Genomic DNA, 18,618 nt, shown 5'->3' on the forward strand with positions numbered 1-18,618 from the left:
TGCTGTTCATTTCTGCAGCGTGTCTGTGAGGTAAGACAGGAGGGTTGCATGGGGCATGCTTTAAAATCTTTGCCACAAATACCAGTTCTTGTCCCTTAACTGATATAAAGGCAAGGGGGGAGCTTAACCCCAGTGTGTCTGAGCTCCATTACAAGAAAAGATGGGGGATTTGTTTTCAAAGGATATAATGCAGAAGTGACTCTTGAAAGAGTGTCCTTATTTGTGTCCCTCTGGTCATCCACCTGAGTGGAGCAGAGAAAAACCACTGCTACACCATCGAGCAAATTAATCTCAGCTTTTAGGACTTTTCCTGTACATGATTTGTGCTCTCTATTGACCGGTGATCTTAGTGTCAATTCCTCTGAGCAATTTCTTTCCACGACAGTGTGGTTAACATGCATAAAGACGTATTTGGCAGGAAAGGCCATGCAGCATATTGAGATCTGATTCAGAATTATTACATTTTTAATCACAAACATTTGCTGGGATGATCAGGGGGAAAAATTTATGGTGTAAAGTTCACATATATTTACTTTCCAACCTGCAATTGCTTTTTTCAAATGAACAGCTCTCCTTGTACTATATCAGCAAATTGTAACACAGCTTTAAACTCTCAGTGAATTAGGGGTTCAACCTTTAATACAAGTAATTTAGAGCAGACTTCTGCGCTGTTGAACCATTGAGTAATGTTTCCTTTCCATAGCACTGAACACCACGACATTAAGAAAAATAAACAAAAGTGAAAATGTTTAAAGAAAGACATGGGTTACAAAAATATAAACCATGCCCAATCTATCACCATAAAGATTTAAAAATACATGGAGTTATCTTAATTATCTTCCACCTCTGGCAGAACACATCTCTCTCCAGGCAATTTTCACTTGAAAAAACAGGGGAAAAGATATAAAATCCTTGTGTTCTGATCTTCAGTTTTCTAACCTCTTACGATCAGAGAGAGCCAGGAGGCTAGCTGTTCATTACAAATAAACATTGCAGATGGAATGAAATTCATTCACACAACATGTTCTACAAAGCAGCTACAATTACTTAGAGCACAATTAGGGATGCCATGATGCATGACATTAAAAAGCCCTGCACACTTTAAAACACACCAGATCTTTGCCAAAGAAAATAAAGAAAAGAAAAATAAAACAACCCAAAGAACAGAAACCCTCTCTACAAAACTCTCAGAAACAGAAAACTCACCAACACTCCTCATAACTGCTAAAAAAAAACAAAAAACCAAAATAAAATTAGCAGATTGTTAGCAAATACCAAAAGCAGAAAACAAAACAAAGGGTGTTTGGGGAAATAACTTATCTGAGTCATCTTTTCCACACGGCGGCTACATAACGATTAAACTTGTAAGCAAAAACACACAGATTGCCAGATGCCCATGTGTTGTTCTGGGGGAACATTGTGGATGCACCAAGCACAGTTTTGCCAATGATAGGAGAAAGAACTGAACAATATCTATGTAACAGTGAAACTGAGGAGATGGATCTCAGTTCTACTATACTGGCTTTTATGATAACATAGAAGTACTTAAAAGGCAAGTTATTCTTCAAATATTGAACCTGTCCTTTTCATGGACCCAGAAAGAACAGTTCTGTAAAGCTTAGAGGAAAAGCACTGGGTAGAAATTAAGGTCTCTGATCAGCTTAATTATTGGGTGAGGGGGGGAAATAAAGCCCAAACCAAAAGTGGAAGACATGGCAACTTAGATACTGCAGGAGCGGTGTCCACTTCAGTAGCTAAGCTGACAGGAGGAGGTTATTTCAGAAAGCAACAGTGGTATCAAAAGAATGGGAGGGGTGAGCCTAGCATACCAGTGTTTGCAGGATTACAGTTTCCTCTAGTCCCATCCTAGCGCACTCTGTAAGTCAGAAATAATTACACCAGCCACATTTTTGCATCAATCTTTTTAACAGTACATATCTGACTGATGTTCACAGGATGCTGTTATTCACTTCTCCCCTGCCAAAACTAATTCTGCAGTTGGCAGAGCTTGGTTCCCACGTCACTCTCTCTTCCCATCAGCTCCAAATCCTACAAATCCTTTCTTTCGAAGGGCATTATCAAGGTCTCCTTTCCACTGGCTACATCGACTCTTTGTCCTGCTGCTCTCATTGTTCCTTAAACTCTCCATAATGCAGTAGAAGTAACGTAGACCCAAGCAGGATTATCTCTTTCTTGGGAGCTGGAGTGGGTGCCATGCAGGTCTCTCCCTTTAGCATATGTGATCTTCCCAGTTTCTGCCCCTTCCTCTAGTACATATGGTTGCAATTCCAGAGAGGTCACTAGACAGTCCCTGAAGACAGGACTGTGGAGGTCAGGTATCCTACCTGTAGAGGAGAGCGAGGCCAGATGCAGAAGCCTAATCTGTGCATAAACCTTGAAGCAGTACAGAAAAGCCTCCAGCAGTAGTCCCAGATCTAAACCCAAGTTGTCAACAAAGAATTTGCCTATCAGCCACAGCTGTTCTGTACTGAAGAGAGTTCAGCAACAGGACCTTGAAGCTATGAGAGGGGTGAAAGTCTCCTGAAAATAATGGGTTGAAAGCATGATGTAGTGCAGCTGAGTTTTACAGACAAATTTTCTAATCATCAGTTAGGCAGAACCTAAACCAAACACCTAAAATAGTTCAACTAAACGAACCAACAAGTATTCAGGAAAAAATTAAGTTTTCACTAAAAAGACTATTAGAAAGGGCCCATCAGCTAACAAACCTATATGGTAAATTAAAGGGGAAACTGTTTTTCCTCTCCTTTGGAAAAAAAACCCCATGGAATAATCTTCACATTGTATAGTAGAACTACTGAATGAAGTGCAACAAAAACAGAGAATGGAATGATTTTCCAAATAACTGAGCATGGACCAGGAGGAAAAGGCACAATAACAGCTGACAACAACATTTCTACTTACTGTTTCTTTGCCTCTTCAAATTTATGCAGCTTTTTCCGCAAGCCACCTGATTTAAAGCCTTGACAATGAGCTGCTGGTGCTCCTATGGTGACTATGTCGTAGTTCTGATCTGTGATGGACAAAAAGGACTTACAAATGAAAGCTTGTCATCTTTATTGTGGACAAACAACTGTGGAAGTTCAAAAGCTACTCTGAAAGTCATTTTTGTAAAACTTTGTGCCAGTGTTTTGAAGGACGTGGAAAACTCAGTTGTTTTAGAGGCCCTGGAAATCCATCAAGCGCTTTTGAGGTAAAAGAACCAGACTTGAATGCAGGTCCTCTGTTTCTTAATCTAGAAGACTGACAGTGAAAAAGAAGCCTTGAACATTGGTCTTTACACAAAACCTGTCATTACTGGATCCCTCGCATGGATACATGGGACAAGCTTGTGTCCATGGTTAGTGGGAATTACTGTTAAAGGAAGGGAAAACCTAGGTTATTTATGAAGAAACAAGCTTGATGTCAACAAACTGGTGTGATTTTGCATAACTGTACGTGATGGTTCCAGAGAAAAAGTGCACAAGTTTAACAACAGACAGACAGAACCTTTGCTGTCTGCTACAATCCAAAACGACTGGAAGGGACACAGCAGTTTAATCCAATATATTCCCTAGTATACAGGCTGACTTGTGTCACATAGGGTACAATTAACTTCAGAACCTAGTTTTGCCACCTGTAGAATAGTGATAATTATATTTACACCTCTTCTTTTGCAAAGAGATTTGGAATCCAAGGACAGAAGGTGCTACAAAAATGCCAATTAGCACTAGTACTACAGAGCAGTTTGTAGAAACTTGGCTATATGGTTGAGGATGGAAATCAAAAAAATGGGGAAAAAAGTAGCAGAATAAGGTGAAGAAAGAGAAAAAGAAATACCTGATCCTCCATCGTCCTGGACTCTCATTCTCTGTATATGTAAATTCGTAGGAACAAATTCTAATTTTTTATCAGCTTTCAAACTACTGGCTTTAAATGAAGGACCTAAGAAATACAGGAGAAAAATAAGCATAAACCCCCTCTGCTTCTGGTTATGCTAAAATATTCAAGGAGTTCCATTCATCATCTGCTACATGCTGAAAGTAAAGCAATAAAAAAAAAAAATCTTTCTGTTACTGTTCCTAATTGTTCTCTACTTTCAGGGTAAAATAAGAGAATGAATAAAGCAGACAAATATTCCCAAATCATTAGCAAACTCACCATAAATGTTAATAAAGAAATCAAAAAATAGTATTTTTTACTCATCAAACTAAAACATTCTGGGTTCCCAATTTCAGAGAAGGACTAACAATCCCGGCTGAAAAAGTATTACATTATTATGAAACAAAAATCACCTTTATACTGGTGCAGGTCAGTTAGATTTTCCTGGTAAGTTAAAATAATTGTTTGGTACTGAGTAACTATTTGTCGACGAAGGCTTTCCCAACAAGGAGACAGCTCTCCCAATTCTTCTAGTTCACAAACCCTAGGGAAAAAGAAAAGATAAAAAAAGGAAAAAAGAGAGGTGTTTAGCTCCATTGCCCACCAAGAACGAGTTTCATTTTGTGTAATGTAACACCATCCTCGGCTGACACATTCTCAGCTCACTGGGGTCTAACCTAGTCACCAGACTGGGAATGCGTCCAAACATACGCCCCAAAGCACAGCTGTTGAGCTCTACCCCAAGGTACACGGGTTCCTCACAGGCAGAATACACCATGCTCCCCCCAGGAACCTCAGGTGTTGGTCAATACCAAAGCTTCCCACCTTTCTGTAGGAGCTCCCAAACTATAAGATGATTTGAAAATGGCGGGCACTGTCATCATGTTAGGTGACTCAGGACAATGAGGACCTTTTTAGGCTACTCTGCTGAACTTTAGTGGCTCTCAAATTAAACACTGTGACTGTCAAATTAAAAAACCGTGACAGAGTTTAGGTGGGAGATTATCACCTAACTGACATGAGGTACAAGGAGTGTCTGCACTGTTTTCAAGGCCAGGCAGGGAGGGTCTGCATTAAGCGTAAGCATTAATAAGGGTTTGGAGAGAGAAAAGATGAGCCAGGAAAACCATCATCTGAGATTCCGGATTTTAGGCACTCAAGTTTCACTGTAGGTGGAATGAAGGATGACTGGGTACCCTTAGATAGGAACATGAAAACCTCTGGCTTTCCCATTGCACCCTGACTGCTAGGTTTTCATTCCCACATGTCAATCCAGTATTACATACTGTTCCCTAGCAGTACTGCTCAGAAAATATTCAGTGTATTTCATGTCATGTTTGTATTACTGTCTTCTTGGATTAAGGTATTATTTAGAAAAAAGGAAGAAGGAAAAAAGTAAACAAGTCAACACCAGACACAATTCAACAGCACATTACCCCAGAAAAGGTAGAACAATCACCTGTCAAAAGGATCCTGCAGTTCTTTTTGCAGTTCTCTCAATATCCCTAATCCACTGTTTTTATCAATTTTCTGTATATAATTTAAGAAAGGCATTTCACATAACAATTTGCACTAGACAGCAGACGGATTTGCCAATAGGCAACAGTGTAATTATTAGTATGTATTTATCAGTGACTTGGAAAAAGACACTTCCAGTTTCACCTTGTAAACTGCTCCTGCATGAGAAGCTATTATGGCCACCTTGTCAAGCTCCATGCTCAAAAAAACCATGCATTTGAGCCCAGGTCTTCCTGAAGTAAATTCACAGCTTAACACTTCACGTTAACTTGTTTGTCCCATAGGGCTAAGGCAGCAGGGGATGTGCATGCCATAAATAATTAGGTAGTCAAAATATTCCCCCGGTTAGATGTTTCCTTTCAAAGAGCTCTGGCCCAGAGGGGCTTTACGTGAGAGGCACCAGTTGTGATAATCCAAGGACATTTTAAAAGTCACTGGGATGTTAAGACAGAAGCAGCTGCACTTGTGTAGCTGTCTGGCATTCCTCTGGGCTGCAGCACAGAGAGTGGAGAAAAGGACCTTGGACACATCTGAGAAATCCTATGAATATAAAAAGCGTGATTGTGCTATTTCCCTCACTGTAACAAAATAGGGCACTGAATCAAAATGAACAGACAGTAACCCACCTTAAAAAATATTCATTCATTAGAAATACAAAAGCACTGACAGAAAAGAATTCTGCATTGACGGTCACCTCAGCTGAACAGAGGGAAGGGAGTCCTTCTTCTTAATTACACAGAAGTCATATTTACATTTGAGTCATGCAGTTCAGAGCATACAAACTTGTATTACCAATCACCTAGGCTGTCATTCACGCAGAACTGTATACAATCTGCATCCACCAATCTCTATATGATTTTAGCAAGAGCCTCTGAGCAGTCACATTTCATGGCTAACACCTTAAGAAACTTTACTGCCCACAGTCTTACAGGAAGCCATATCTTTTTTTCCCAGTCACCCTAAATTCTCCTCTTACTTTCTTCAAGTCCTTAAACACATCACAGATGGCACCTAATGTGTAAGCTTGCCAGCTCTTTACAATATTATAGGCGTAACTCATAATGAATAGATGCTTTTAAACATACTGTGAAGAAATCTGTAGAGAACCAAAGATATAAAATAAACTACGAATAACCCATGTCTAAACGTGTAATGGCATATCCCAAGCCCCCTCAAACAAGGTTGCAGCAGGGCAACTATGCAAGATACATCATTCGTTCTCTAGAATCTACAATCTGACTACTCTTACTAAGTGCACATCACTAAAAACCAGAACTCAACAGCAGGAAAAAAAAAATCAATGTGAACTTTGGAAACTCAAACAGTCATGTCATGCATTAGTTTTTCCATACATTACAAAAAATATGCTGCCAAATTTATAATTTTTGCAAAGTATGAAAATACTGGAAAACACCATAGACTAATTCCGCTTGCTCATATGGATTAATACATGATTTTCTTTCACAATATCCCAAAGGAATTGAAATGTATTAATATAGGACACTGAAAGCACTAGATAATTTCACTTTTAATTAAGGTCAGACTTAATTAGGCCTCTAGGAGTGGATTCAAACATAGCCAAAATAAAACCTCAATACTCAGAAATACAGCTAAAATCATTTTACCATCTCAACCTTGGCTTTTATAAAGAATACACAAACCATTATGTTTGCAAATCGCAGCCTACAAATGCAGGGAAATCAAAGTCATAAATGGGCATATCACCTGAAAGAGAGTTAATTGCTTCACAAAGAAGCAAATTCAGAATAAACCTACAAAATGGTCAACAGATTTCCTTCTCCCTCCCACCTTCTAAAATGAGAAAAAGTCTTTACTGTCTTACAGGATTTCATTTTACTTGCTTTTATTTTGTTTGTTTTCCATTCAAAACTACTCTTCTGACTCTCAAAGCCATCTCTTAACTCACTGAGAGGAGTCAGTACTCCTTCATCTATCTTTGCTTTGCACTAGAAGTCAACTGATTTTTTCAAAGTTCACCTTCAAAGTAATTCTGATTTTTCTTCTCTGTCTGCTACCCTAATTACTCATTCCTCCTCAGCCGGTTTCTGTGTAGTCTCTGCTCCTTTCTCAAAATTCTCAGCAGCTGGAGTTATTACTCTTTCATTTATGCTGTATCATCTATTCAGACTTCTCCCCACTCATGAAACATAAAGATATGTTTTATTTTTAATTCAAATTAATTTTTCTCTTTATATTAAAAATAAACTATACTTAAAAAACAAGATGTATTGAAGTATATAAGTGACTATATAAAAAGATTATGTATTCTAACGTGGTGGTCGTCATAAAGTCACATGACTGTGGAATAATATATTCTGTGGCCTTATCGATACTTTTGTGAGAGGAACAGATAACCCCTGAGTGCAGATAAGTGCAGTATGACCCTAAGCATTCACTCTGCCAACAGTTCTCTCACATCCTAGCCTCCGTATGTTCATGTTACCACACACTCAAGCCCAGACTCTATACTCGGACATGAAATCTCATTCACTCTAACTGTACAGTCAGCAAGTTGCTGCTTTTACTGTTTTTCCTTCAGTGCCTCTGTGCATTAACAGAGAGATATGTCTTGGTAACTCAATAACGCCACATCACTGCTGTATTATTACTGCACATGCAAACCAGTCCAAACTCACCTTGCGGCATCTTCTTCTAGTAGAAGCTTTACAAATTGCCTAGGGATGTGCAGCGACAGGACACTCTCGGCCATCTGCTCCAAGATTCTCAAGTGGTTTCCATCAGTGGTTGGGAAGCGATACATTCGGCAAATGGCGCCACCAAACACTAAAGAATTAAAATCATGTTATTTTAGCATAGGGTGTGAGTTAAAAGTACACAAATCCTCTCCTTTTTGTAAAGTAAATGGCTTTGATTCACTAATGCGCCGTAACACACTGCCATAAAGATCTGGTTTAACCAGGCATCAGTCTAGCATTTCCAAGCACGGTCATTCTGCAATCAACATTCTTCCAGCCTTTGCAGAAAAAAGCCTCCAAATGATTTAACACACTGGTAAGGAAATAAAATACATATTCAACTTTTTAACTACTCTTTTTTCTTTTTTTTTAATGTACTGTGCATTTTCCTTTAATGCAATGATTTGCTGGAAAACTAATCTTTCTTGAAGAAATTTTTTTTAAAGCCACTGCTTTCCTCCATCCCTCCCCTTACCCCCCCAGTGACTGCTTTGGAATAAACTAGCAAATTGCATGGAAAATTTTATACTATAGTCAACTTAATGACAAAAGCTTGCTTCCACTGTTTTTACTATACAGATGATAAAATAAAATATGCAGATGATAAAATAATTTATTCTTGGATGACCCTCAGAAGGCTGCTCAATCAGCAGCCTGTTCCTATTCAAACGAAACATCTGCTTAAATGCCCTGGGGCCACAGGCAGACAGCAAGAGATAAGCTTTTAATGATGCCTAAAGCTTACTTGCTACAGTCCACAGCAGCTTACCAGATTTCAGTAGTGCATCTTTCCGTAATGAAGCATATTTGGATCTGATTCCTAAAGATTCTGTTAAACTTTCATCAACTGGTAACACAGTCTAAACCAAAACAAAAAACCCAAATCATAAAGGATAAAACTTTGGTGCCAGGGCAACATCTAGCGATGACCTTATTATACAGACTTGAAAGGAATAGTCAACACAATGCATGTTTAAAATATTTCAAAAATGTTTACTGTGGACAAAAAATACTGCAGGCTGAAATAAATACACTAAAATTCTCCAATCTAAGCGCTCTTATTTAGTTCTACCGCACAGTTCAAAATGCTGTAAAAATTTTCATCCAGCCCTTCAACTACTTTTTGTTAGAACAGCTGAAGAGCTCTTAAAGGAATTGCACCACTATGTGCCAGCTACAGGTCTGGCCGGATACAAAGGAATACTAATCCACATTGTGACGGTGATACACAGATATAAGTGTAATTATCACCAGGATATTCAGAACACAAGGTTTACAGGATTAGATGTATGTCTGGGATGGGAAAGCACTATAAATATCTGCTCTCAGACAAATATTTGGGGATCACAAAAAATGAATAATAAGCTAAAGCTTAATCACTGTAAACTAAAATTTTTCCCGAGATTTTTAACAAACATTAGCACCAAGAGCTCTGCAAAATACAAAACTGTTTCATCACCATTAGGCTGTTTTTTACAGTTTTTTTAAGCTGTAAAACACTACTTAATACCAAGATGGACAGGAAAGTTGACAGCAGATCTCAACTGATTTCAGTACTACCAATCTGCGTCTTTCTGAAGCTGATACAATGCTCATACTCACCCTTCCATTAATTGTATCGGGTGACCTTGTCACTGGAGGCCTTTGGTCAGTTTTTTCCTCCATTTGCCATCCAATAACTGTAATGTTACCTACGCGGTCACTTTCAGCCGACCTGCAACAAACACTCTGCGTTGAGATTTTTTTGGAGGTGGACCTGTTTATCAACAAGGGAACACTTATAAAAGGCTATTAAGCTTCAGACTTAATGAACATTTCAAATAGGAAGCTTTCCAACTTCATTTTACATATTTTTATAATGTGTTATTCCAACAGGAAAACGCTCCCCTCTTTCTGCAGGGATGCTGAATAGACCCCCTAACTGAAGGCAACCTAAAACCATGCATGTGTTTCACTTCTACTGTGAAACCAGAAAGAGTTCAGATTTTACAGTTAGCCTGTTGTAGGCAAAAGCAGCTTATATTGTGAACATTAACAGGGAGCAGATAAGTGGATGTACGTGCATGTGTGTGCGTGTGCACGTCTGAAACTGAACTTTTAACTCTCAGTCAGAAGCCTGCTACTTGCTAGCTGCAACTGGTACAGCTGCAACTGGTAAATTTTGATAATAGGTGGACTAAAGAGAAGTACCATGTCCCAAATCTTCCACTTAATAGAGAAGTCAGTCAAAGCCACTGGTTAGGAGGCTGATCACATTTTGTGCTTCTGCAGATAGACTATTTAGATTGGGAAAACTGGGCGCCTGACATTCCAGAAGGAAAAGCTGATGCTAAAAAGAAGGATCCGGAAAAGAAGTGGTCTAGGGAAGAAGAAGGTGAAGATTCTCAATGGAGGAAAGATCCCTGAGGTGGAGAAAGATCCTGGAGATCAGGGAGGTGCGTGGAAACAAATGCCAGAGATCCCCAGGGAGCTGGTCACTAGCAGCTGAGACAGGTCACTAACAGCTGAGGAGCTGCACAGCACAAACTGGCACAACTTTCTGTCCCACCTTCCCAGACCAGCAGCCATCCCTGCTGGGGAGGGAAGCTGAGACCATATGAACACACGACTGAGCAAGAAGTAAGCGACTCAGAGACGGAGAATCAAGTGGGGTAAAAGCTCTAATCTTGCTGGTTTTAAAATACACACCAGTACCCAGATCTACCACCGCTGGCATTCATTCTCTCACCCCATGACACACAGTAATTTTGGCAGAGACCTTATTATTTTAAGATAGATTCTAAATGGTATTTTAAAATTGTTGTTTACATGTAAAAATACACTGCGACAACTAAGGAAAAAAAAGTCTCTGGAACAGACAATACTGGTGAGGCAAAAGAAATAAGTACACAAGATGACTACAGGAAAACGTTTAAGTATCCAAGTCATGCAGCATGTTTATATAGACATTGCTCAGCACCCAGTTTACACATGCGAGGGGGAACATGACAGTGAGAAGACATGCATATATTCATGCCCTTTGCTCTGATAATCAGAATACACTTGATATCAAAACAAGAAAGTTTAATAAAGTCCATTTTCAACTTAGTCATGAAAGAATAAACCTAACAGAATAACCATGTCTAACACAACCATGAAATTCCTGCCATCACATTCCTCCTCTTTTTCATCTCCCTCAAAAGACCCTCATCTTCGCACCTATGATAGACTCTTTTACCCACCATCATTATCATACTTTTGATGTCTTTTCTGACTCATTTCCCTCATCTGCTTCCCCGTTAAATCACGTCAATTATTTCTTTACAGTATATTGTGGAAAAGCTGAAAACTTCACTCATCTCTTCTCTTAGCATGAGAAGCTTTCCCCATGTTTTTTTAGTTGTGTCTGGGACAGAAATTTCTGCAAGTTTATCACAGTCATTGCTTCTAGTGCTGATTATGCCAATACTACCAACACCATCATCCTCAGCCTCTCTGATTGTGCTCTCCACCTTCAACTGACCTCCCCTTGCCTTCTTTGATGGGGATGCCTCTCCTACTTTCAACGCATACTACTACAATGTGCATTTACACATCAGAGCTCTCTTTTCTTAATCTCACTTTGTTTTCTTGATTCTTCCCCAATCCTGTACTTAACTTCATCCCACACTGGCTTTTACGAGTGTGGTTTGATTTCTATGATTAGAACTACTACCTTAAGGATTGGTATTAGACTCACACACTCTTCTTCATTCCCTCCTGAGTCATGTTTCTTCCATGAAAGTTTCCAATATGAATTAAACTAGAAATGTACATCGATCAATCTTGCTCTAATGCGGTCACTCCTACTCCTAGTGCATTATATTGATAGACTATTTAGCAACAAATACACAATTTAGCAACAGGTGGGCATTGAAATAGTAAATAGAGCCTAGATTTATCTCAACCAAGGTATTCCAAACAGCTAAGATAAGCGTCTGTTTTGGTGGATTTCGTTCTCCCCATCACAGGCTCTTTATACATCTGCACAGTTAAAAATGCTCTATTTTGCGACTCTCCACAGACACATACGCTCAGGTGATAGGATGAAATGCACAAAAATTAAATCGATGTTGATAGTACTTTCTTGACTTGTAGAACTAGAACCAATGTCTAACATCATTCACCATGGTCTTGTCCTACATGTTTTAATTATGATGCAATATAAAATAGTTTTTACTTAATAGTGGCCTGGAATTTAACAACCAACCAACCAACCAAAAAGTTTTCATCACATCTCATGGACAGCTTTCATCACATCTTAAGCATGCTTTCAAGAATTAAGACTGTTAATTCCTAAATGGAGAAGAACATTACAAACCTTAGTGTTAAGTGCAACCTGTGATTCTTCTCCTGTAGAAGTTCTTTTACAGTGAACATCCCGGAACCCAACAAATACATCTGGAAGAAGACGAGTACTGAAATTGTATTTATTTACCTTTACAATGAACAAAGGCTTTGTCCACAGCACCAAAGTCCAAAATACAATTATTAAGCACAAAAGTCTGAGAACAAAAATATAATTTCATATGCCTGTGCACATTAAACCCCTTTAAAATTTAATAAATTTGGTAATTTATCAGAAATCCCTTTTCTACCAGAAGACAATAAGCCCTTTCTTTCTCAAGGATTTGAGGGGAGGCACCTCAATATATACAAGCTTAGGCCCAGCAATACAGGAACACTGAAAGCAATGACTGAGCGGGACTCAGACTGACTGGGTTGACACTTCATAGTCTCCCCCTGACCCAGACTTGGCTCCTCCTGAAGAAGGCACCTCCCTGGGAGGTATTCCTTTTTCCCTGGAGGCTTCCCATGATGGGACTCTACAGAAAATTCCTGCTACCCCTGCGGAGGCCATTGAAATAGCTATCTGGACAACAGTCCAGTCTGAATTGCCCACAGATCCAAGTAGTAACCTGGGAGAGCTGGCACTTTTTTCAGTAAGAGAATAAATCTTACACCCAAACAAAACCACTATGGAATCAGGGCAGGGGGATTTCTGAGAGCAACATGAAAAAATTATCTGGGCAGAATACCCCCAAGAATCTCTGTGTCAGGAAGCCAAGTGCATGGATGCTCTCCTGAAAGCCACCTTCTATTCAGAAACAATCTTCTGTTTTGTAAAAACACAAATTTTTGGTATTGTGGAATTCTAGATACTGATACTAATAAGTGTCTTTGAGACAACAAAGAACCATTTTTCATAATGAATTAGAAGGTGCTCCAAAACAGTTAAGTTTCCTCGATCTTTTTCACCTTGAATTTGAACTCATGTCACTTGCTGAGAAAAAGGTGGCTTTAGTGTGGGCCCATTTTTTACTAAATTAAGTTTTGGATACTGGAATTACTATTTTTCCATTATTTTCTATTAAAAATCTTTAATGGCAAGCTGTACCTTACAATTTGTGATCCTCCGCAAAAACACTACATAACCCACCAGGACTCCAGGGGACTTTTTATTTTCTCTTTCTTCCATTTCACACAACATGATTTAGAGGCTGGTAGCAGCCTCTGGTAAAATCTAATCTGCCTGACTTCATCACCAGCTTGCATCTAAATTTTAAGCAGTAAGAGAAGTAGACTTCCAAGGTCCCGAAACAGACTTGGAAAGTTCCTAAACTTAGACAGACATGATTGCTCCCTATGGAAAACTTCCACCAGACTGTGCCTACTACACACGGAACTTGGTAGCTGCGTTTACAAGGACTGTTTCATAATAGGCCCAACGTTTTAGCACAAGTTAGAGGCCTCAGTTAGGGGTACTGGATCCCATTTGTTATCTAGCTCAGTAAAGAGGTGCACAACAGAAAAGAACAAGTGACAGAACCTCTTAATTTAAATCAGTGGCTCCCAGACTTGCTGCTAATAAGTCTTATTTGAGAAAACTGGCAATGCTCCCCACTGTGCCGAGTCCATCCTGCAGCATTTGTCCCTCCTTCCCCTACCCATGTTTCTTTCTCTAGGACAGATGCTGCTACCCCTTTGCTTTCTTCCACAAAAGTTACTAATTTTATCTCCTCTCATTTCCTTGCTCCACACTGGCTGGGGATGCAACAGAAGAAAGGAAGAAAGAAAACTTACTGTTCCCTGAGATCTATCTTTGACGTCGTACACGGAGAGTTTGATTTGTGTCATTTGATTGATAAGAGAGTCTTGGAAAAAGGCAATGCTGCTTAGAAAGATAGGATTACTTGTTCCCTGTAATCATAAGCAAAAAATGCAGGAATTAATGCAAGGTGATATTTGTCAGGAGGAAATGCTTCTTGCGTTACCTTCAATTTTAAATATAATCCAGGAGTACCTCAGGACTTACCTCAATAATTTCTGTCTGCGCATGCTTCGTCCAGAACGCCTGAGGAGGTGTAGTTACGCTCACTGCTACAAAACTATTTGGTTTTCGATCTAGTGATGGAGTTAGCAGCTCACTGCAAGCTTTAGGTACACAATAGATAAATTAAATTAGATTTAGGATCTTTTTCGTATTGCTGTAAGACTGTACATTTTTGTAAAAGCATATTATACACCCTGAACAATAAAGCCATGAAGGGCCTAATATTCATATTCATATAGTCACGCTATAAAGGCAGACATCACTCACCTTTGTGCATGCAAACAGTAAATGTGCAATCAGATCAGCCTGGCTCCCAGCTGTAGAGCTGTAATTTAAACTTGTTCTCTTCTAACACCTGCCTATCCACCCCCGGCTCAGCTCATTAGAACAGTGCACATACATGGGTTTTCCTCTGGGAATCTTATGAGAATGGCTGCATTTGATTGAAGTCACACTCCATTAAGCCCGTTTCCAAACAGCATTTTGCCATGAAAAACCAACAGAAGTGCTTGAACATTGATCAAGCAGCAATACTATGAGGACAACTAGCTTGTAATTGTAAAAGGACAGTAATTTCCTCTAAAATGCGATTTTGAGTTCAACTGCTGGGAAGGGACTATGGCGAGTAGGAAACAACTACCAAAAATTTCAGTGAGTGACTACACAATTACATTAAACTTCAGAGCCAAATTCTATCTAGATACAGGCAAGTACAGCATGGTCTGACTGTGCTTCAGCTAGATGCAGAAAGTTAATTCTAAAATCTACCTGGGCAAGCAAAATGTTCAAATGTACACTAGACAGCTTTGCAGTTCTAGATATTTTTAATTTATCTGAAAGTAGTTAAGTACCTTATTCAGCTCCAAGGAGTTCTTAAGATTACTATTCATAACACAATTATACACATCTGAGAAAGTTTTCTGATTTTTCATTTCAAACATACTGTTAAGAGCATAACCTTCCAAACATCAGCCCACTATTAAGCCAAGAAAGCCATGTTGCAGTTGAAAATGTAGACTGAATTTTCACCAAGAAAGTATTTTTCACTTATTCTTCAAGTGAGGTCACAAGCTTCTTGTCCAAATTTAACCATCCTAGGAATTAGGTCACTTCTGCATCTCACATTATCACTTGACAGCAAAAACCACAGGAAAGAAGGTATGTGTAATAGTTGGTAACACTTAGAAAATATTCTGTCCTAAAATGGTGTTTCCAGCAAGTCTTCAGTTTGCTTGAAGACCTGAACTACTGATGTACTGAGGCTGAAGATCGTTTCACTGTATCTTCACATAAACAAAATAAACATTTAAAAATAACATTCACATAGTAAACATTTAAAATTTTATAGGACAGGTGTTTTAATTACAGACCTTTAAAAAGATCACAAAATCAAACTGCTGGCTGCCTGTAAGAAAACCGTACCACATCTCCATAAAAATCAAAGCAGAGTTTCAATTCTTACTATATGAAAGGCACTTCAAAATCAACAGTTAAAAAACCGCACACATACTCAATAGCATTTATCATCAAAATTAGCATAAAAATCACAAAACCTACCTAAACTGAACTCTAAAATTGGCTCATCTGGATCCTGAATGTTTCCTGTAAATCAGAAAAATTAACATAAGATTAGCCAATCATTACTGTCACATGAATCCTCTCCTGAAGTTGCAGTCTTACAGAGAAAGAAATTAAATTTTATAGAAAAAAAAATATTTTTAATTCAACGAGCCATGACTGATATTTAAAATATTTATTAGCTGATTATTGGTACCTAAAAATGATTTTAAAAACCTGAGATGACCTCATTTCACAAACCATGTTAAAATATGTAAGACTATGCAAGATTATATGGAATATGGGAATATAAAATGCCAAATCTCAGTAGAAAACAACAGGATTAAAGCCACTTAGTGTCTGGGCCACTATTAACTCCAAATTATTAAATCAGATACGTCTCCTCTGTGATCAGTGAGTAGGGAGAAGTTTGAAAGTACCTGTCTCTCTCACTAATCAAATAAAGCCTCTGGGGTTACAATCCTAATTTACTCACCATAAAAGATGAGGGAGATAATTCTCAGTTCCCTGAACTCTCTTGAAAATTTTATACAATGTCATACAAGGAGGTTGCCAAGACTCTTCCTCAACCTTGACATTCTTTTTTTTTTTCTCTCCCTGTTGCTTATTTTTGACTGATAAACATAACTACACAAAATCTAGTTTAATTTATTTTTTCCTTCCTTCTCCAATTTTCATGTTTTGTCTATTTTAAAAATGGTAAGTTTGAGATTTTTTATTTTTTTAGTATAATTGCCTTATCTCATTCCCTCCAGATAACCAGACACATGAAAATCTTCTAGCAATTAAAAGAAAAAAACAGTTAGGACAAGGTAGATTCTGAAACGAGCAACCAAGCAATAGCTGGCATGAAGGCACATACCTGCTAGAGAAAGGCCTAGCATGTCGGAGGTGACATCAATGGTGGAGGCCCGTTGCACGGTGCGGGATTTTGCACCATGGCGGGGACTGTGTTCTCTTGCTGTCATTTTGTCATGAAGAACCCCTCTTTTCTTGCTGATTGGCTTTACTGATGTTTGCCTTCAAGAGTAGCAGAGTGCAGCAGGTTGTCTCCAATTGCTATTCCTCTAACATTACCACTCTAAGCAATAAGGAGAGCAAGAACATACACCAAAATTTTAGGTCACTATCAGCCACCGTTCTGTTCAGCAGCAGCAAACCTACTGCCATAAAATTGCCTCAGGCCATTCAAATAAAACGCTCAGGGCAGACCCAACGCACAGCAACTCAATTTGCATGAACCGTACATCTGTAGCGTTTCACTGCAAATTGTTGAAGACTGTACCACGTGTAAGAAAGGCTCTTCTGTCAGAGAATGGGGGTTGAGAGAGACTTGTTAACAGACCAGCTGCTCTTCTCCTTTGTCTAAGTTATTAAACCGTCCTTAATGAAGTTTCCTGGTTTTCATAATCCCTGGGGAGCACAAGTAAATTCGTCAGATGGGGCCTCTGCCTGCAGAGGTAGGACAAGGGATAAGGACAAAGGGACAATGGGTCGGCAGAACACAGAACAAAAGGGCAGGAAATGTTAGTGTCAGCACACTGTGTCGTTCCATGCTCTACTGCCATGAGAAAAGGATACTGAAAACTATAAATAAAACCTACTGGGCCAGAGCAAGGATGAAATTCTGGGATGGTGATAGAAAGAAAAAGCAAAAGGGGATGCCTGCTGATGTGGCACACAGCAGCATCTGTGCTTTTCCTTCACCCTACACTTTATTGGTCTGCAGACTTCCATGACAGTTGTTCTTCCCCTCACGATGCCTATAAAGTGAAACGTTATGCTAAGAAAGCAGCACACAGCCTATAGAAAATTTGGTTATGTTGTTAAATGTGGTGCTTTTGGTTTGGCTGATAAATTTGAATCTTCCTTCTGTCAGCCATATTGGCACTGCAGTTATGGAACTTTTGTATTCGTTTCATACTATTATGACAAACTCCATTCATTTAGGACATGAGATTAGGAGCAAAATCTGTATTGCTCTACCTGAAAGGTAGCAATACACTGACTAGTTCTTCTTAGGCTGAGGGACCTAACAATGGGCAAGATGCATTCTAATTAAATAAAGCACCTAGTTTTCACTTGTTTTTTAAAACAGGCATTTTAAAAGTGTCTGAAGGCTTCCAAAGGAACATCCAACCTGTCTAACTTAAGTCTCTAAACTTAACTGGTCAGCATCTCCCTCTGGAGGATTTCAAAAGAATCTCCCTCTCTCCACAGGGAACTCAAGCATCTTCTTAACTAGCACTGGTTTGCTGGACATCCACAATTCAGATGCAAGTTAAGTATCTAAGACAACTGAATTGAACATAACCCTTGACATCTACATGAGCTTAGGAATGAGATTCTAAATGGGGACCTCATTCTATGGAGGAAGAAATTTGGGCTGTGTCCACCAGATGGGCCAGTGTATTGCTACTCAGAACTAATAATCTGCCTCAGTGATTCGACTCAGTTTTGTACAACACGTCATAAGCCAATTCCAAATAGGAAAAGAATAAATTCTCGAGTGGAAGAAGCAGAAACTGAGAGCTCTGAATGTCCCATTCCCAAAAGCTTTGAAACTCCGTG

The 18,618-nt window shown here is 39.0% G+C and overlaps 1 protein-coding gene across 15 annotated transcripts in view; it reads right to left on the reverse strand.

Moving 5' to 3' along the window:
• INPP4A (inositol polyphosphate-4-phosphatase type I A) overlaps positions 1-18,618 on the reverse strand; it is a 130,022-nt gene that overhangs the window by 34,666 nt on the left and 76,738 nt on the right. For 6 of the 15 annotated variants that reach the window (XM_064438633.1, XM_064438550.1, XM_064438565.1 and 3 more), the window contains 12 exons: positions 16,910-17,128; positions 16,027-16,071; positions 14,452-14,570; positions 14,220-14,336; positions 12,457-12,536; positions 9,720-9,873; positions 8,887-8,977; positions 8,058-8,205; positions 4,296-4,426; positions 3,841-3,945; positions 2,926-3,034; positions 1,207-1,224 (listed from right to left, as the gene is read on the reverse strand). In XM_064438633.1, the coding sequence (XP_064294703.1) occupies positions 1,207-1,224; positions 2,926-3,034; positions 3,841-3,945; positions 4,296-4,426; positions 8,058-8,205; positions 8,887-8,977; positions 9,720-9,873; positions 12,457-12,536; positions 14,220-14,336; positions 14,452-14,570; positions 16,027-16,071; positions 16,910-17,015 (1,223 nt within the window). In that variant the 5' untranslated portion in view covers positions 17,016-17,128. Of the gene's footprint in view, positions 1-1,206; positions 1,225-2,925; positions 3,035-3,840; positions 3,946-4,295; positions 4,427-8,057; positions 8,206-8,886; positions 8,978-9,719; positions 9,874-12,456; positions 12,537-14,219; positions 14,337-14,451; positions 14,571-16,026; positions 16,072-16,909; positions 17,129-17,332; positions 17,467-18,618 lie in introns of those variants that run through there. The other 9 variants (XM_064438621.1, XM_064438649.1, XM_064438611.1 and 6 more) reach the window with 6 other exon arrangements.

Source organism: Phalacrocorax carbo, chromosome 1, assembly GCF_963921805.1.
Source record: "Phalacrocorax carbo chromosome 1, bPhaCar2.1, whole genome shotgun sequence".
Classification (NCBI taxonomy): domain Eukaryota; kingdom Metazoa; phylum Chordata; class Aves; order Suliformes; family Phalacrocoracidae; genus Phalacrocorax; species Phalacrocorax carbo.